This window comes from Heptranchias perlo, chromosome 16 (genome assembly GCF_035084215.1).
Source record: "Heptranchias perlo isolate sHepPer1 chromosome 16, sHepPer1.hap1, whole genome shotgun sequence".
NCBI lineage: Eukaryota > Metazoa > Chordata > Chondrichthyes > Hexanchiformes > Hexanchidae > Heptranchias > Heptranchias perlo.
In genome coordinates, this window is record NC_090340.1 from 22,406,998 (window position 1) to 22,428,393 (window position 21,396).

Below are 21,396 nucleotides of genomic sequence, written 5' to 3' on the forward strand. Positions count from 1 at the left end.
CTGCTTCTCTTCGAATAGTGCCATTGGATCTTTTACACCCACCTGAGAGGGCAGACGGGGTCTTGGTTTAATGTCTCATCCAAAAGATGGCACCTCCAACAGTGCAGCACTCCCTCAGTACTGCACTGGAGCGTCAGCCTAGATTTTGCGCTCAAGTCTCTGGAGTGGGACTTGAACCCACAACTTTCTGACTTAGATGTGAGAATGCTACCACTGAGCCATGGCTGACGTGACCTAGGGTCACTGAGACCAACTGTGGGCCATTGTAGCTGCCCTCTCCATGATCAGCACAAACCACGGATTGAACCTGAAACCTTCTCATACAAGTGGCTCATAATCACAGTGAGCAGTGCATTTACCCATTCAGTCGTCAGGAGAGCTCCAACTTGAACTGATGAGAACTCGCTCTACTTTTTTTTGTCATTTTCCTCCCTTCCCTTCCTCCTCTCCTAAAGGTTCGGGTTCAGGAAGGAAATATGAAAAATGAGGGTAAAGTCACTGATCCAATGCTCACAAAAAAAGGCTCACATGATAGTTACCAGTCTTGGCTCAGTGATAGCATTCTTGCCATAAAGCCAGAAGGTTTTGGGTTCAAGCCCAACTGTAGGCACTTGAACACAAAACCTAGGGTGACACTTCGGTGTAATACATTTGTCCTCTCAGGTGGATGCACAAGATTGCACAGCACTATTTGAAACAGAACAGGGGTCTCCTAGCCAGCATTTATCCCTCAACCAACACTGCTAAAACAGTTTACCTGGTTATTTATTTAATTGATGTTTGTGGATCCTTACTGTGTGCAAATTGGCTGCTGTGTTTCCCTACATTCTAACTGTGAGTACACTTCAAAAAGTACTTCACTGGCTGTGCTGTGGGATGTCCTGGGTCATGAAAGGTGCTATATAAATGCAATTTCTTTCTTTACATTTGCTTGAGTGCAAGTCGCCCTCTGGTACCTTGTATAAGTGACTATTATTCAGATGCCCTCCTTGATAATTAGATAAATTTAAAACAGAAATAGACAGTTTCCTAGAAGTAAAGGGAATTAGGGGTTATGGGGAGCGGGCAGGAAATTGGACATGAAGCTGAGTTCGGATCGGTCAATGCCCTGTGGGTGGCGGAGAGGGCCCAGGGGCTATGTGGCCGGGTCCTGCTCCGACTTCTTGTGTTCTTTAGATTTGTGGTTGGGATCAGATCAGCCATGATCTTATTGAATGGCGGAGCAGGCTCGAGGGGCCGATTGGCCTACTCCTGCTCCAATTTCTTATGTTCTTATGTTCTTATGTTGATGGTGAGTTTTGGCAGGCTATTTGACCAGGAGGGGCATTGTGGCCATGGCTAATCCTTTCCGTACCTGCTGTCAACACAAACACCCTCCCAGCAGCCGGGGGGGGGGGGGGGGGTGGGTCACTACATACCAAACATAAGCACAAACTCAAGGCAATTTGACCCACCTCACCCAGAGGTGCTGAGGCTGTGGTCAGCACAGACCAGGGATCACAGCTGGAACCTTCCTGGTCTCAAACTCACTAAGTCATTGGAGAAGCCCTGAACTCTCCCAATTTATATCAATTTTCTGAAGGAGGTGACTAACCAATGGTATTTGGGTGTTTTTTTATTTGTTCTCAGGATGTGGGCGACACTAGCAAGGCTGTATTTATTAGCTATCACTCCTTGTCTTGTGGAAGTGTTGGTAGGCCTTCTTACATAATTGTTTTTGCAACTGATTGGCTTGCTAAACCACTTCAGGGGGCATTAAGTGTTGGTGTGGACTAGTCACATGCAGATCAAATTGGGTAGGAGTGGGTAGAGCACTTCTCTGAAGGACATTAGGTAGAGTAGAAGTCTATGGTGAATGTCCTTGCACTCTTGTAAATATGAGGCCCTTCCAATAATGACTCATTGCTCCAGTTCTGTATTCAGCAGGACAAACAAGGCTGTCATGTATCATGAACTGGAATGGGACATTTTGCCAGTAAGGCTTCAAATCCATCATTGTTAACTTCCTTAAAAACAAGTTTCACTTAAAGTTATGCACTTTGGAGTTTAAATGAACACTGTGATAAATACCAGTAATCAACATTAAATATTCATGGTTTGGATGGGGTGTGAAGAGAGCCATTGTGCATAATTGTTAAATTAATTTTCAGAATGGGCTTTTCAAAATGATGACCAGTCATTTCTGAAGAGAGGCGAGAGGCAGGATACCTGACATCATAAATAACCAAAGCACTGGCATTCTCATAATAGCCTCTATATTACGATTTTTAAAAAATAAAAATATTTTAAAAATTAACATAAAAATAACAGTTGACTGAAAAAAAGGTGCATTTCTATAGCACTTTATTGTGTCTCTCAGAAAAATCTCAGGATGATTCACATACAAGGGATTACTTTTAAGTGCATTTATGTGGGCAAATTATTTTTTGCAGTGAGATTCCACAGAAAGCAATGACTAAAGTAGTGGACAGGGGAATGTCAATGGATGTTATTTATATGGACTTCCAGAAGGCATTTGATAAAGTCCCAGATAAGAGACTGTTAGCTAAGATAGAAGCCCATGGAATCGAGGGAAAAGTACGGACTTGGTTAGGAAGTTGGCTGAGCAAAAGGCGACAGAGTGTAGGGATAATGGGTAGGTACTCACATTGGCAGGATGTGACTAGTGGAGTCCTGCAGGGATCTGTCTTAGATGAAGGCATAGAAAGTCTCATATCTAAGTTTGCTGATGACACAAAGATTGGTGGCATTGTAAGCAGTGTAGATGAAAACATAAAATTACAAAGCGATATTGATAGATTAGGTGAATGGACAAAACTGTGGCAAATGGAATTCAATGTAGACAAATGTGAGGTCATCCACTTTGGATCAAAAAAGGATAGAACAGGGTACTTTCTAAATGGTAAAAAGTTAAAAACAGTGGATGTCCAAAGGGACTTAGGGGTACAGGTACATAGATCACTGAAGTGTCATGAACAGGTGCAGGAAATAATCAATAAGGCTAATGGAATGCTGGCCTTTATATCTAGAGGACTGGAGTACAAGGGGGCAGAAGTTATGTTGCAGCTATACAAAACCCTGGTTAGACCGCACCTGGAGTATTGTGAGCAGTTCCGGGCACCGCACCTTCAGAAGGACATATTGGCCTTGGAGGGAGTGCAGCGTAGGTTTACTAGAATGATACCCAGACTTCAAGGGTTAAGTTACGAGGAGAGATTACACAAATTGGGGTTGTATTCTCTGGAGTTTCGAAGGTTAAGGGATGATCTGATCGAAGTTTAAAAGATATTAAGGGGAACGGATATGGTGGATAGAGAGAATCTATTTCCACTGGTTGGAGATTCTAGGAGTAGGGGGCACAGGCTAAAAATTAGAGCCAGACCTTTCAGGAGTGAGATTAGAAAACATTTCTACACACAAGGGGTGGTAAAAGTTTGGAACTCTCTTCCGCAAACGGCAATTGAGGCTAGCTCAATTGCTAAATTTAAATTTGAGATAGATAGCTTTTTGGCAACCAAAGGTATTAAGGGATATGGGCCAAAGGCAGGTACATGGAGTTAGATCACAGATCAGCCATGATCTTATCAAATGGCAGAGCAGGCACAAGGGGCTGAATGGCCTACTCCTGTTCCTATGTTCCAAATGAAATGAATGATCAGTTAATCTATTTTTGGTGGTATTCGTTGAGGGAAGAATTCCCAACATTTCTTCATATGGTATTATGGAATCTTTTAACATCCACTCCAGTCATTCGAAGGGACATTTTAATTTCTCATTTGAAGGCTAGCACCTCCGAGAATGCAGGACTCTCCCATGCAAAGAAATGAGACTCCTGTAACCTTTCTGTGGGGATATTCTTTAGGACTCTCTGCTGTCCATCACTATTTACTCCAGTGCTGTTAATACAAGTTGGACTCTGTGCCTTGTTTATTTTCAGACTAGTGGTCATAACAGCAACAAGCTATCAGCCATGAAAAAGAAATTAAAAATAACGTCTTGCAGGTTCCTGAGATCGAGAGGTCATGAATGCAGGCGGTGACACACATGTACTGATCCCATTCCCCCTTTAAGCTGCTGTCTGACTCACTACTTCCTGGTTGCGTCGGCGTTTGAGTCTTAATGTAACATCTGCTTCAGGGATACAGCGCGGAATCACGGCAACTTCAACTTACCTCGCCACCGCGACTCGCTCAACAACTTTTCTTGAAGTGTGTGTACTTTTATAACTTGTTTTATTTGCTGTGTGAGGAGACTCTGGGAGTTCGGGACCATGGCAACTATACCTTGCAGAGTACAGTATCTGGACGACATGGACCCGCTCGTTTGCACCAACTTCCCCGAGCCCAGGAGACCGCCGATTTATAACTTGTACGAAACGATCCCTTTAATAGCCCAAGTGGCGGGAGTTCACAAGCTGCTGGGCTCCTCGCTGAAGGTAAGCCTTTAAAGCGACTTCATTCACCATTGCCTGCGGTGAGAGGCTATCTCATTGTTGATGTTCCTGTTTTTAAACAAACTTCATTAAACACTTTGGAAATGCAAATTCTAAAAAAAATACATTTTTTTTCTCCGCAGCTAATTTTGTGTTGAAGTAAAGCTGCTCTCCTTCCTCACAGGTGTGGTTGGCTGGGAAGTGGAGGTTAATCCTAGCTTCAGGGGCTCACTTTATTGTGTTTCTTTCACTGTCAATCCAAGAACAAAAAAAACCTTATATCCTCTTAAATAATTTAAAAACTGCGTCATCCGATTTGAATTTCATAAGTGACTTCCTCTCAATTAGACACTGGGTTCCTTTTGAACAATGGAGTGGCCCCAATGTCCATAACAACTTGAAACATTAAAGGGACCTTGTCTCCTGCTCAGGCATTTTAAATGGTTTGGACACACAGGAATGTGCAATTATCATTTCAAAGGTGCCAGCAGAAAGCATCTTTGAAACTATTCAAAGTGTATTCTTCTGGCTACTGTGGTGGACCTCAATCCTATTACATTCTCTCCCATGGGCCATGTTGGAATGTATGGCTTTGTTGAGTCTTTTGGAGGATTTTTTTCCCCCAAGATGATTGCGGAACCTTTTAAAACATATTGAGCCAGATTTTGCTGTCAAAATAACTGTGACGTAAATAACACTCACTGTTATTTATGTGTAAATGGTACAGCAACTTCAGGCAAGGGGCAGACGCGTGGTTAAACACGGAAATCCAAAAGTTGCTGTCTGAGTTACGCCGCTCTGCCGTTAACTTCACGAAAATGGCATTTTGCTGTCTGCCTCAACATTGAAATGCATTGAATGTTGTGAAGTTGCTGTATTTGCATGGTAGATACGAACTAAACCCGCCACAGAAAGTTTAGTCTGTCATTAAAAGTGTAAGTACCCTTTTAATGATGTGATTGTTAATTACAGCCAATCAATCTTTCTGGCACTGAAAATTAATTATTACAAGTGTGGAGTCTCATTCCTTCAGGTTTTAATTGTGTTGGAGATTTAAAAAATGTCAAATTTAAAATTAAAGAATTTTTTTTAACTATTCCTTTCTGTCTCATTTTTTTCTCTCTCTTAATCCAATCTTTATTTCCCTCTCTTTATTTCTCTTTCTGTACCTGATTTAACATTGAATTCACCCACTCTAATTTACACTTCCTGCTTAGTCCTTCTATTGTTTATTTCTCAATCCTTCAATCTGATTGGTTAAGGAGATACACAGTTGCTTGTCCTGTTCACTCAGGTCCCAGATGCCTTGTTTCCCTCACTGCGACATTATCAGTTCGCATTTTCAGCAACTTAGTGGGCAAAAATTTTTTGAGCTGAAGCCTGCAGGGGCAGGTCTAACTAACAGCAGATGCCATTAGATCCCCCGCTACAGCAAAGTTTGGCCCATTGAATTTGGTGCATTGAAGACTGGTAGTTGGAATCAAATGGTCCCTCTATAGTGATAGTTGGAATTGCCTCCTTGTGACATCAGCACCAAATTGCTAACGTTACATAAACTTTCTGGTAAAAATGAGCATTTAAGATCCTGTATATGTGCTGCCGAAACTAGGGAGTTAAGATAGTGTCTGGGATGGTAGGATGTTGGATTGCACTCAAATCTCATGCACCTAATATGAGTTCAAATCCTACCATGGCAGTTTGAGAATTTAATTACACTTAAAGCTGGTATCAGTAAATTTGACCACGAAGCTGTAGCATTGTCATAAAAACCCAACTGGTTCACTAATGTTCTATAGGGAAGGAAACCTGCCATCCTTAACCTGGTCTGGCATATATGTGACTCCAGTCCCACACTAACACGGTTGACTGTTCCTTGACAGCCCTCTGAAGTGGCCTAGCAACCCGCTCAATTGTATCAAACTACTACATGCATCATTTCAAGGAAAAGGCCCACCACTACCTTCTCAAGGCAACTTGGGATGGGTAATAAATGCCAGCCCTGCCAGCCATGCCCACATCCTGAGAATTAATTTTTAAAAAAAGTTACAGGGTGGCAGGGATAGAATGTCTGTCACCTTGTGGCCCAATGCTGATATGCAGGAATGGAATATCTATGAAAATCGTATGGTGAACATATGGGTAGCTTGGCCCATGTTGTAACCTAATGTAATCACAGTACCTCATGGGCAATGTTGACAAGTGAATGACATTGTTGGAAAAACCATTGCTAAAATTGTGCACTTATTTCCATGCTCCTGGCCCTTTTTGAAACTCTTGCTCTAAAGCATTATCTCTGATTTTAAAACTCTTTGTTGGATCCTGTGGCTCAATGGTAGCATTCTCGACTCTGAGTCAGAAGGTTGTGCATTCAAATCCCACTGCAGAGACTTCAGCACATAATCTAGGCTGGCAGTATAGTGCAGTACTGAGGAAGTGCTGCACTGTCGGAGGTGCCATTGTTTGGATGAGACTTTAAACAAAGGCCCCGTCTGGCCTCTCGGGTGGATGTAAAATATCAAATGGCACAATTTGAAGAACAGGGGAGTTTCCCTGGTGTCCTAGCCAATATTTATCCCTCAACCAATATCACTAAAAACAGATTATCTGGTCACTTCTATTTGAAGGACCTTGCTGTACCCAAATTGGCTGCCGCATTTCTTACATTATAACAGTGAGTTCAAAAGTACTTCATTGGCTGTCCTGTGGGACGTCCTGTGTTCATGAAAGGCGCCATATAAATACAAGTTTTTCTTTTTCTATTTGTTTGTTTCACATCTCAAGGTCTCTATGCACAATACTGTAGCAGAGAGTATAACCTGCTTCCAGGCTTTTGCTCAGTCACTAGGAACTGCTTGAGAGTAACCATGGTGACTGTCCTCACCCACCCCCTGGGAACACAGCTGGTTCCCACTTGGCATCTTCCCATGATGAAATGACTGAGTAGGTAGTCTTGCTATAAAGTTTGATTCTCAGGTCCCTCCAACAACAAAGACAACAATTTGCATTTATATAGCGCCTTTAACTTAGTAAAACGTCCCAAGTCGCTTTACAGGAGCATTATCAAACAAAATTTGACACCGAGCCACATAGGGAGATATTAGGACAGGTGACCAAAAGCTTGGTCAAAGAGGTATGTTTTAAGGAGCATCTTAAAGGAGGAGGGAGAGGTAGAGAGGTTTAGGGAGGGAATTCCAGTGCTTAGTGCCTAGGCAGCTGAAGGCAAGGCCGCCAATGGTGGAGCGATTAAAATCGGGGATGCGCAAGAGACCAAAATTAGAGGAGCGTAGAGATCTCGGAGGGTTGGAGGAAGTCACAGAGATATGATGCAGCGCTGTGGAATCCTGATATAATACCTCCGCCTCCATCCTTTTCCCCTGAGTTCTCTGACCAGTGACTCTGTCATTAGTTCCCTTCTATAATTAGCTACAGTGTAATATCAGTATGTTTGTGGATCCATAAACACTATGTACTCAAGACTAATTTATAACTTTACAGTGTACATCTTGTATTGCTGCAAAGTGGTTTCTATGTTGCCCTGATGTAAAATGATCAGAATAACTAGAGTCAGACTGCAATAGTTGCACTGGGTGTGAACCCACCCAGAGAAGAGAGCCCCGGCTTTGAAATAATTGCAACAACTACAAAGCCAACTGGACTGCCTTTAAATTTCTAACGTTAGAAAAGAGCTGACTGTTCTGTCAGCTTTTTTTTCCCATCAGTGGTAGTTGGAGGCCAAGGCGTGTGTGTTTAAAGGTGCTCCCGCACCTTTGCTGTCCCATAATCGGAGGGGAGTGCAGAGTGAGCAGTAGAGCTCCGTGCTGTCATTAAGAGTGGGTACCCAGTGCCAAACTGGTAACTGCAATGCAGTGCTTCAACCAAGCTTTTCTGGAAAGCAAATGTTTACAACCCTACCTACAAGATAATTCCCTCATTAATTTAGTAGTACTTTGTTTTATTTTGTCTTCCCACCCTCCTTATTAGTCTCTAATGTGTGTACTGGCAACTGTGTACGAGTTAGCGATGACTTGATTAGTTCTTTAGAAGTTCTTTGCAGTGCTCTGATGGTTCGTGTGTGATATTGAGTCACCTGGGCCAGAAGGGTCTCAGCTTCATTCCCTGGTCGGTGCCGAGTTAGTCAATGCCAGTTGGGGCGGTGCGATTGGCCCCTATCTCCCTGAGATAAAGAGGGAAAAACCTAGCCACCTTCCTGCCCAGGTTCTCTGTCCATTGGCTCTTACTGGATGTGTGCATGTTTGGATATATGGGGTGGAAGCAACTTTGGATTGAGAGGAGGCTGCCTGTTGCTTGTGAGGGAGACCCATTCCCATACTGCACCTTGTAATGTTGGCCAAGGAGTGACATGTGTGGTCTCTGTTGAGAGCTGGGCTAGACTGTCCAACTCATGCAACTGAATTGCGTAGTGTAGGAGACAATCTTTGAGAGGAATGGAAGAAATGCAAAAAAATTACTTATTTTAAAATTAATTCTAGCACGAGTGTTAAATCAAATCTCTATCTTAAAATGATGGAAGTGAAACAATCCAAGCAAGCATCAAAAATTCTCACCAAGTATATTTTACAGTTGCAGCCTTTTGAGATTCTTTTCTCTCATTGCTGGATGTGGTCAAATAAAAATAAAGAAAAAAGGCAGAATCGTCTGCTGTGGTAGGGGGAGTTCAAGGCACTGTAACTTCCTTGTGATTTTTGTTATAAAGGAGCATTCCTGCCTAACCTCTTTAAAAAAAATAACTGTCATAGTGATTGGAACATACAGCACTACTGTACTGTGGTACTTTAAGTGACAGAAATATTTATTGGGAGACCAGAATTTTGTTGTTTTTTTCCTCATGAAGTATTCTTGGTAAAACTTTGCCAAGTTAATATGATGAATATGCCCAAGTTTCATAACATGAAGAGTATTTTTACTCAATGATTGAAATGCAGAAGACCAAGACCACTTGCTTCCCTCCTTCTACCCAGTAGATCAAAAATGGTAAGATAGGTAGTACCAATTATATTCCATTTGAAAAATATTTGGCCAGTAGGACTTTTACAGGTTGTGTAATGTGTTGCCTACCAATTCTGAACAATATGGCAGGAGATATTGGTTCTATATACCATCACACACTGACTCCAGTTCAGTTATGGTAATGATACCAAACTAGGAGGGACAATTGATTCTGAGGAAACTGCTCGGGAACTCCCAAAAGAATTGCTGGGCAAAATACGTCAGGCAGATGCAATTTAATACACACATGTAAAGTACCACAGATAGGAACAAAAATGGACAATGCACCTATTCCAAGAATGATTCCAAGAAGGGGGTGAGTAGATTTGATGCTCAACATGCTCAGCCCTAGGGTTCTGCATAGCATTGTTTCTTTTACATCCAATTCATGCTCAATTTATATTCTTCCTCCGTCCCCCGGGTGCTAACTTGGTTCACAATTGTAAATCTTTTTTCTACTAAAGTAGGAAATTAAGTTCATTAGATGACTGGTTTGCATTACAAATCATTGAAAGTAGCAATGCAGGTAAACAAAGCCATTAAAAAAATGCGAACAAAGCACTGGGGTTCATTTCAAGAGGAATAGAATTCAAAAGCAGATAAGTTATGTTAAACTTGTATAGAACCTTGGTTACGCCACATATGCGCAGTTCTGGTGTCCATATTACAAAAAGGATATAGAGGCACTGGAGAAGGTGCAAAAAAGATTTACAAGGATGATACCAGAACTGAGAGGTTATAATTATCAGGAAAGACTGAACAGGCTGGGGCTGTTTGTTTAGAAAAGAGAAGGCTGAGGGGTGACCTAATGGAGTCCTTTAAAATTATGACGGTGTTAGATAGGGTTGATGTAGTGAAGATGTTTCCAGTTGTGGGGAAGTCCAAAACAAGGGGCCATTAATATAAGATAGTCACTAATAAATCCAAAAAGGAATTCAGGAGAAGCTTCTTTACACAGAGAGTAGTGAGAATGTGGAACTTGCTATCACATGGAGTAGTTGAGGCGAATAGCATAGAAGCATTTAAGGGGAAGCTAGATAAGTACATGAGGGAGAAAGGAATAGAAGGATATATTGATAGGGTTAGATGAAGTAAGGTGGGAGGAAGCTCGTATGGAGCATAAACACTGGCATAAACCTATTAGGCCAAATGGCCTGTTTCTGTGCTGTAATCTCCTTATCATAAAGTAAATAAGGAGAAACTGTTTCCAGTGGCAAAAGGGTCGGTAACCAAAGGACACAGATTTAAGGTGATCAACAAAAGAGCCAGAGGTGGCATGAGGAAACATTTTTTTACACAGTGAGTTGTAATGATCTGGAATGCACTGCCTGAAAGGGTGGTGGAAGCAGATTCAATAGTAACTTTCAAAAGGGAATTGGATAAATACTTGAAGGGAAAACATTTACAGGGCTACGGAGAAAGAGCAGGGGAATGGGTCTAATTGGACCTTTCTAAGAGCCGGCACAGGATCGATGGGCTGAATGGCCTCCTCCTGTGCTGTACCTACTATGATAGTATGACAAATATTAAGTAAAGCTATGTAACCATTGTGGACCAGCAATAGAATCATAGAAGTTTACAACACGGAAAAAGGCCCTTCGGCCCAACATGTCCATGTCGCCCAGTTTATACCACTAAGCTAGTCCCAGTTGCCTGCACTTGGCCCATATCCCTCTATACCCATCTTACCCATGTAACTGTCCAAATGCTTTTTAAAAGTCAAAATTGTACCCGCCTCCACTACTGCCTCTGGCAGCTCGTTCCAGACACTCACCACCCTTTGAGTGAAAAAATTGCCCCTCTGGACCCTTTTGTATCTCTCCCCTCTCACCTTAAATCTATGCCCCCTCGTTATAGACTCCCCTACCTTTGGGAAAAGATTTTGACTATCTACCTTATCTATGCCCCTCATTATTTTATAGACTTCTATAAGATCACCCCTTAACCTCCTACTCTCCAGGGAAAAAATTCTCAGTCGATCCAACCTCTCCCTATAAGTCAAACCATCAAGTCCCGGTAGCATCCTAGTAAATCTTTTCTGCACTCTTTCTAGTTTAATAATATCCTTTCTATAATAGGGTGACCAGAACTGTACACAGTATTCCAAGTGTGGCCTTACTAATGTCTTGTACAACTTCAACAAGACATCCCAACTCCTGTATTCAATGTTCTGACCAATGAAACCAAGCATGCTGAATGCCTTCTTCACCACCCTATCCACCTGTGACTCCACTTTCAAGGAGCTATGAACCCGTACTCCTAGATATCTTTGTTCTATAACTCTCCCCAACGCCCTACCATTAACGGAGTAGGTCCTGGCCCGATTCGATCTACCAAAATGCATCACCTCACATTTATCTAAATTAAACTCCATCTGCCATTCATCGGCCCACTGGCCCAATTTATCAAGATCCCGTTGCAATCCTAGATAACCTTCTTCACTGTCCACAATGCCACCAATCTTGGCGTCATCTGCAAACTTACTAACCATGCCTCCTAAATTCTCATCCAAATCATTAATATAAATAACAAATAACAGCGGACCCAGCACCGATCCCTGAGGCACACCGCTGGTCACAGGCCTCCAGTTTGAAAAACAACCCTCTACAACCACCCTCTGTCTTCTGTCATCAATCCAATTTTGTATCCAATTGGCTACCTCACCTTGGATCCCGTGAGATTTAACCTTATGTAACAACCTACCATGCGGTACCTTGTCAAAGGCTTTGCTACAGTCCATGTAGACCACGTCTACTGCACAGCCCTCCTTCCTCAGGTACCTGAGGAAGGAGGAAACCTCCGAAAGCTTGTTGATTTCAAATAAAAATCGTTGGACTATAACTTGGTGTTGTAAAATTGTTTACAATTGTCAACCCCAGTCCATCACCGGCATCTCCACATCTTATCTGCCAAAGCAATCTCATGTCCCCTTTTTGCCCTCCTGATTTCTCTCTTAACTCTACTCCGGCAATCTCTATACTCTTCAAGGGATCCACTTGATCCCAGCTGCCTATGCATGTCATATGCCTCCTTCTTCTTTTTGACTAGGGCCTCAATCTCCCGAGTCATCCAAGGTTCCCTACTTCTACCAGCCTTGCCCTTCACTTTATAAGGAATGTGCTTACCCTGAACCCTGGTTAACACACTTTTGAAAGCCTCCCACTTACCAGACGTCCCTTTGCCTGCCAACAGACTCTCCCAATCAACTTCTGAAAGTTCCTGTCTAATACCATCAAAATTGGCCTTTCCCCAATTTAGAATTTTAACTTTTGGGCCAGACCTATCATTCTCCATAGCTATCTTAAAACTAATGGAATTATGATCACTGGTCCTAAAGTGGTCCCTCACTAACACTTCTGTCACCTGCCCATCCTTATTTCCCAAGAGGAGGTCATGTTTTGCCCCCTCTCTAGTCGGGCCATCCACATACTGAATGAGAAATTCCTCCTGAATACACTCAACAAATTTCTCTCCATCCAAGCCCCTAATGCTATGGCTGTCCCAGTCAATGTTGGGAAAGTTAAAGTCCCCTACTATTACCACCCTATTTTTCTTGCAGCTGTCTGTAATCTCCTTACATATTTGCTCCTCAATTTCCCGTTGACTATTTGGGGGTCTGTAGTACAATCCTAGCAAAGTGATCTCTCCCTTCTTATTTTTCAATTCTACCCATATAGACTCAGTGGGCGAACCCTCGGATATATCCCCTCTCACTACTGCCGTGATGTTCTCCCTAATCAAGAACGCAACTCCCCCTCCTCTTTTACCTCCTGCTCTATCTTTCCTATAGCATCTGTACCCTGGAACATTGAGCTGCCAGTCCTGCCCCTCCCTTAGCCATGTTTCAGTAATAGCTATAACATCCCAGTCCCATGTACCCATCCATGCCCTGAGTTCATCTGCCTTGCCCATCAGACTTCTTGCATTGAAATAAATGCAGTTTAATCTAGACTTCCCTTGGTCTTTGCCCTGCTTTCTCAGACCATCTGTCCGGTCATGTTTTGTACACTCTCCCTTACTGCCTTTTGTTTCTGTCACCACTTTACTTCCCACTGACTTCCTGCATCGGTTCCCATATCCTTGCCACATTAGTTTAAACCCTCCCCAACAGCACTAGCAAACACTCCCACTAGGACATTGCAAATAAAATGCTTTGTTGTGTGAGTCCAGAACAAGGGGGCAATATAAGATAGCTACGAACAGATCGATGTAAAGAAATTTCTCCTAAATTCTTTAAAAGAGAATGATGAGAATATAGAATTCACTGCCACATGGAGTGGTTGAAGCAGATAGCGTTGATGCATTTAAGAGGATGCTTGATGCATACATGAGTGAGCAGGGAATAGAGAGATACAGAGGCAGGATGGGAAGAGGTAATTAAAGTTGGGGGAGACTCGTGTGGTCTATAAACACTGGTATAGACCAGTTGGCCCAAATGGTCTATTTCTGTGCTAGAGATTCTATGTAGTTCTATGTTGAACTATAGCCAAGACAGTATAGTACAAGTGAGAGGCAGTCATGCTCAAACTGTACAGCGCTCTGGTCAGATCGCTCTTTGAGTACTGTGTCTGGTTCTGGTCACTAAGATATAAGGAAGACATTCAAGTACTGGAGGCAGTTCAGAAAAGATTGATCCTGAGTATCAGAGGTCTGAAGTATGAGAAAAAAACTAGAGAAACTTCGACTTCTCAGCCTTGGAAGGAGGTGACTGAGAGGTGGTTTTATAGCAATATAGGAAATAGCTAAGGGAATAGAAAAGGAAAATCTTTAAAAAAAAAATGACTTCAAACTAAATTGCAAGACAAGGACAAGGAGACACAGGTTCAAATTAGGCAAATTGAGGACATGTTAGGAAGTTCTTCACACACAGAGAGTGATCAATACAAAGAATGGACCTCTGGACAAAGTGGAGGTGAAAAACCTGGACCATTAAATAACAATTAGATTCCACATTGAATGGGCATTAGGGTCATTCTGGGCAGATGAGCCAAGATGGGCAAAATGGCCGCCTTCATCTATAATTATCTTGTGATCACGAGATTATCCTCCTTCATTCTGCAGCAGTACCAGCAACTGCAGGAGTGATTTGGCAGGGCAGTGAGAGGAGTTAGGGTGAGCAAGGACAACGACTGACTGAGAGGTCTGCAAAGAACGTGACACTGAGAAAGGAAAAGGACAGCGATGGTTACTGACCAAGAGCCAAAGTTTGAGAGGACAGAGACAAGCAAAAATGAAAGAGAAATATACTTGTGGATTGTATAATGAAGGATGGATTATATCGCAGGTAGAGTAGAAAACTGAGACAAGTTCAACATAAAGGGTGAAGTGTGTCGATCCTTATATGTGTAAAACTCTTGTCTGCCTTCTGTGTGTGGATAAGTCTACAAATTACATATACATACCTGCTTGAAGGTAGAAATTTACTTAGAAAATGTGGATCTGGTCCATAATTCTTCCCCTCCGCCCCCCCCCCCCCCACCCCAGTGAAAATTGTATTGATTTTATCTAGAGAATCTTCACAAATTATTGAATCCTGAATGTATGTCTTTTAAGATGAAAACACTTTTAACCAGCTCCCTTAATGGCCTAGTGAGTAAATGCATCACCCTGGTGTGTACGGGTTATTAAGACCAGGAAGATCCCAGGTCTGTGCTGAGTGAATTGATCGCTATTGGAGGTTGAAAGGGATGTTTTAGAACCTTTACTTATGAAAGGGAAAGGTCAGTCTCAGTCCCTGATCCTGATTTACCTTTGCTGGAAAGTGTGCATTTGTGGACACTGGAAGGAGGACAGGATCGGATGTGCTGTGATAACCCCCCCACCACCGAGGTTAAATAGTCTGCTGTTACTTACTGTCCGGGCTCATGAATAAAGAGTGGCCACTTGGGTCTCATACTAAACAGAAGCCGGCACTTGTGAAACTGCACTCTAGAAAAAAATCAGCACCTTCAGGAGAGGAGGGGGGAAAAGGAAAGAAAATCAGATTAATGAAAAAAATATACAGTACTAATTTGACACTATAATCATGAACTGATGTTACTGGCTGCAGCAGCGTCAGGTGCAGTGTTTAAGTGCAGGAATGCTGTGAGATCAAGGAAGAATGTGACGTTCCCACTGACTACATCTACTTCACTGCATTGTATCAGCCACACATTTGCTCTAATGAACTCTTAAATGCCGAAAGATTTATATTCATTGTTTTTTTTCAAAAAAGGAATTCTGTCTTATGAAATTTTGCCATCCATTATAATCTGGAAAGACCTGCAGTACCACATTTTCACTGAATAAAATGACAACAGACATAAAGAGCAGGTAACAACTCCCTACTTTATAATAGTAAACAATTTTACAACACCAAGTTATAGTCCAGCAATTTTATTTTAAATTCACAAGCTTTCGGAGATTTTCTCCTTCCTCAGGCAAATGTTTATAACTTTATAATAGAGTTAGATTCTTGGCTCTGGTACAGAAATGCTGCTGCACATCTCAGCGAGAGTGCTGCTAACAGTGTGTAAATCACATGTGGTTGTGCAATGCGTTTGGCAGTGTATGTAATTTGGTAAAATGTTAATTATGTTTTTTTTTTCAGTTTTAAAGCTGCAGTGACCCACCTATACCCCTGTTACAAAGAATTAGACATCCAGTTGTTTAAATTTGTATTCCACAGCTCCTGTATAAATTTCACGCAGTGGTTTTCTTGTTGCTTTATTTTGAAAGGTTTTTCCTGTTTTTGGGTTTTGACTTGCGCTGAAATGCTGTTTGGTGATTTATTGGGCCATCAGTGTAACTATTTTATATCAAGACTGTACATGTTGAAAACCTTGGAATTAAAAAGAAACGTTCACTTTCTGCGACTATCATGGCTGGTGCCAGGAAATGAAGGGTTAGAAGCCATGCCTGACTCATCCGCCTTTTTAAAAGCTCAGCCACAAAGGTAGACTTTATTTGTGTTGTCAGCTTCTTGGAATCCATGACGTTCCCAGCAGCAAACCAGAGCCAGATGATGTGGGTTCTTATTTACCACTGTAAATGTGACACCACATCTCAGATACTGTGATTGCATCCATTCCGATACTGTCTCTGTCGGGAAAAAGAAGGTTCTGTAGGGCGGGGAGCAGTGACCAATTGGAAATGTTGGGGCAGGCAGGGACAAAATGAAGACTGTTAGAAATGGGATCAGGGTTAAAGACTGAGATAGGTGCGTAATGAAGGACTTTGATGAATGGAGTTTAGCTTTAACTAAGAGTATGGTCCCCTGTCTTCCAATGAGCGATGGGATTTTAAAGCACAGTACAGTGAGTTAAAAGTGCTGCACAAATTATTACAGAAGAAAGGGTGTCATAGCTTTAAAATTCTTTGATACACCACAATTTGCTCAGAATTCGGCCTTCCATAGGAATAGGTGGAAGATAAGTTGAGGTGGGGGAAATGGATTTGTTCTTGCCTTTGTCTCAGGGGTTGGAGTCAGGAGAGAGAGAGCGCTGGTCAGCAGCATGATCTCACAGTCTGTTAGTGAACTTTATATCCGCTGTAAAGGCTTAAGTAGCTTTCTAAAAATGGATGACCAGAACAGAGTAACTTTTCCTAGTAAGACTCTTGCTTTCTATGTACATGAACCAATTCTTGCCTTTTGCGCATCCCTGATTTTAATCACTCCACCATTGGCAACCGTGCCTTCAGCTACCTCGGCCATAAGCTCTGGAATTCCCCCCCTAAACCTCTCCGCCTCTCTCTCCTCCTTTAAGACACTCCTTAAAACCTACCTCTTTGACCAAGCTTTTGGTCACCTGTCCTAATATCTATCTCCTTATGTAGCTCGGTGTCAAATTTTGTTTGGTAACGCTCCTGTGAAGTGCCTTGGGATGTTTTACTATGTTAAAGGTGCTATAGAAATGCAAGTTGTCGTTGTTGAGGCAAATGTGGGATGTTTGCCGTCTTAAATATTCATTGAAAAATGTGCTTATTTTGTGTTGGAGTTCACTTCACTTAAAAAAAAAATCCCCCTCCGGTTATCTCCCCTTCTCTCCTGAAGGTACTGACAGATAGCTGAGTCATGGCTCCACAGTTGCTGCCTCTGATAATTGCCGAAGTATTTTTCACCTAGAATATAGGTGGCAAGTGCAGGCAATTTGATCATGGCAGGAAATAACAACTAATCTCAATCTTGTCCTCAATGGAAGTTCAGTAGCAGTTACTGGAGGGTAATCATGGTTGAGAACCCACTCTTTTTTCCTCCCTAGTCCAGGGAGACTGATGCCGATTTCAGCTGCACTACTGGAAGCCTGACTGAGAGAGATGAAAACTGAACCGATAACAGTTTAGCAGAAAAATATGAAATACAGTTAATGGTCGTGAAATATTAAATGATTCAAATGTCAAACCAGGACATCAAAAACTGGAAGGGGTTTAAAAACAAACTTCAAAATTTTCCATTTAGCTTCTCTGCTCCATATATGGATTATTTCTGTCTCTATCTGTTTGGCCTATTCCTGATAATTCAAAGCCATGTCTCGTGCTGAAAAAAATTGAATTATCCGATAATTTGAATTGAGCAATGTAAATGGCACAACAAAATGTGAATTGAGTGCTTAAAAAAAATCAGATAATTCGAATTAAGAGGAGTAAAGTATTTAATTATTTGGGATTTTTAAGGACATCTGGCAATTATTGTTCAGTGTATTTTTTTTTCCATCCTGGTGTCTTTAATAGACAGTAGCAGTATTTGAATCAGCGCTCTCAGAAAGAATATCAAATGTGTGAATTAAATCCTCTCTATGGACATTATTCTCTGACATGATCAGCTGTTTTCTCAAAGATAGTTGGACTTCATCAAAATATTTAATGTTTTAAAAAAAAGAGGCCACAGTGGAATTGTTGAATGTTTAGATGTGCACTTTCAGTACCGATTTTGAATTAATACCTGGTTTCGGCTTTGTGAAAGCTCACTGCTGAAGTTCTGTAACGCATATATAAAACTTGGCTTTGTGCTGGAGTAAATTTCCCCTGAGAATCGACTTCTAATTTTGTTTTGTCTCGCATTCCTGGTTTGATTGAATTGAAGAAAGTGTTTTACACAGTGAAGGGTGTAACGGTGGAGATCAGTGAAGCAACATCATTTCATTGCTAAAAATGTGACCGCTCCTTTGGAAAAGCTCATGCTGCTGCAGGTGCAGCATCTGTTTTTGTATGAATGTTCCCTGGGGTCTAATACAACAGTAAATGTTTCTGAGGAGAATTTTCTTGCAAGTGGGTCGCCCTTAAAACTCACGTTTATCCTAGGGGCCAATCCACAGGGAACATTTAGGAGCAGAAGAAAGTATGGAATGTTAAGAGACTATTGGCCCATTGAATCTGTTCCATCCAAGGGTCATGTATAATTGGACCCAATCCAATCAATCTCCCAAGGAAGGCGTCTAACCAAAGATGAAATTCTTTTGAAATTCCTCCCTGCTTTTCAAAGGTATTCAAAGAAAGAGTTTGCATTTATATATAGCATCATTCACGTCATTGTGATTTTCCTCAGTGCGTCACAGGAAATGAATTATGTTTGAGCTGTAGTCACTGTTTTTATGTGTGTAAATGTGTCAGTTTAAAATAAACCGTAATAAATTCTAACAAAAAGATTCAACAACTGTTATAAAATATCACACCAAAGAGTTGCAGGTAAATGTATTAACCAATGCACTACCAGACAAAATTAAGCCACTTAGTTTTCGGATTAACTGCTGTGGAGTTCAGTGTCTCTTTTGGCCAGGTGAGTTAATCAGATGGAACAAGGCCAAAATAAAGATCTACCATTCAGCAGTGATCCAGTGCTGCTGTCAGTCAAACTGATGGACTGTAGAACATTTGTGCTTCACATGTCACCTACAACTTCAAACAAAAATACACATTATGGTGGTGAAATTTACCACTATGTATTTTAGGGAAAGGAAAAAATCTGAGAGGTAGGAAGTTCAAAGTCCGAACTAAAAGAGGCTTTGAGTGGCACAAGTTTGCACAGCTGCAGATGTTGATGCTGATCTTCCAAAACACATCCTCGGACACACAAAACCTCTTTACATAACAATGTGGGGAATAAAACAGAATGATTCCTTTGTTGGAATGTTGCATTATAATGAGGAATGGTACCTTTGTTACAAAGGTCCTTTTATAATCTGTAACCTCTGGTCATTTTGTTTAGAAATACAAATCTAAACCAACTATTCAAATTATGAGAGCATTAATTCCACTTGTTTGCTGTGGAGAAACTCCGATTCACAGTACAAAATGGTATGAAAGAACCTGCATTTATATAATTCTTTATCACATGCTCAGGATGTCATAACGCACCTCGCATTCAATAAGTTCTCTTCTGAAATGGAGTCACTGTTGTTATGTAGGCAAGCACAGCAGTCAATTTGTGTACAGCAAGTTCCCATGAGCAGCAAATAAGATGAATGACCAGTCACGCTCTTTTTAGTAGTATTGATTGAGGGAGGGATGTTGGCCAGGACACGGGTAGACTGCCATACTCTTTGAAAAGTGCCATGGCATATTTTGCATTCTCCTGGACAGGCAGACTGGGCCTTGATTTAACATCTCATTTAAAAGACAGTACTTCTGGAAGTACGCTACTTCCTGAGTGTTTCATTGAAGTGTCAATCTAGATGATGTGCTCAAATTCTTGAGGAGTGGGGCTTGAAACTATAACCTTCTGACTCAGATGTGCGAATATTGTCAATTGACACAAGTAATAGGCTGTTGTGCATTCCCCACTGAAAGGAAAATAGACTTACAGTTTTGTTGCACCTTTCTGCATCTCTCACACACTGAGTTATTTTGAAGTGCAATGGCTGTTATATAGTTAAATGCAGCAGATGTTTTCCATGGAGGAAGATTCCACAAACTGCAATAAGCGGACTGGTCAGTTAATCTGTATGGTGTTGGCTTCTTATAAAGCTGCTTCGATGGAGCCCAAGGACTAATAGTCCAGTCTTGGTGGGGTTAATGCTTGGTGTGGGCAGACTTGAAGAAGGTGAAAACTCTTTTATTCTTCTTCAGTGCCTTGCTCAAGTGGTCATTCGACTATGTAAGCTTAGACAGAGTCTTAGTAAGCTATTTATCCGGGGAGGGGGGAAGAAGGGCAGAGTGTTAGAATCACAGTGGAGCCCAATCCTCTCCTCATGTGTCTTTGTACTTTTCTGTTTGTGATGTTAAATATTGCTAATCAAGGAAGAAGAGAGTAGAATATTAGAATTATTGTGAACAATTTCTATATAACTGACACAATCAAATTTCTGCTTTTATTATTTTGGACTATGGTACATTTCAAATTACCGAGCACTTTCATATTTAAGATTGTATACACTTTCTTCCATCCGTAGAAAATATGTGAATGGACTCTTGGTTTGCCATCTACTCTTCCTGTACCATGGAGGCATTGGGCTCGATTTTAGGGTCGGGTTACCTGCGGGTTTCCAGCGGGGGGGCCCCGAAAATCCCGATCTCCGATCACGTGACCGGAATCGGACGAAATCCCGGCCACTTCCGGGTACCGCGCTGACGTGCGGGGCTGCGCGCGCAAGCCCCGCTGGTGGGAATCCCGCAGGCAATTAAAGCCAGCGGGGTTCCACTTGAGAGCACTTAACTTGCTCGTTGTGGTCAGTTAATGAGCTGAAGCAGCTGTCAAAAGAGGAAGTGTGGGATTTTACGGTCAAAGCAGTCAGTTTCCCACACTGGGGGAAACAGGACCCTTCAAACCAGGCGTGTTGCAGCCAGCAGCCTGTGCCAGGTGCCAAGGTGCGCTCCACGGGGGAGCGCCCTCACCCACGCAGGAGGCCACCGCGTCACATAGGGCAACCCCTGCCCTCCACCAACCCCCGCCAAGCCAGAGGACAGACCGACACGAAACCGCAGCCCCAGTCCGAGGACCCACCCACCTACCCTGCACAACCCCTCACACCAACACCTGCCAG

The 21,396-nt window shown here is 42.0% G+C and overlaps 1 protein-coding gene across 3 annotated transcripts in view; it reads left to right on the top strand.

The window, feature by feature from the left end:
• The first annotated feature begins 3,972 nt into the window (after nucleotides 1–3,972).
• Nucleotides 3,973–21,396, top strand: part of fhod1 (formin homology 2 domain containing 1) — a 299,703-nt gene continuing 282,279 nt past the window's right edge. The window contains exon 1 of one of the 3 annotated variants that reach the window (XM_067997797.1): nucleotides 3,973–4,435. In XM_067997797.1, coding sequence (XP_067853898.1) covers nucleotides 4,271–4,435 — 165 coding nt within the window. In that variant the 5' untranslated portion in view covers nucleotides 3,973–4,270. The remainder of the gene's footprint in view (nucleotides 4,436–21,396) is intronic. The other 2 variants (XM_067997798.1, XM_067997799.1) reach the window with 2 other exon arrangements.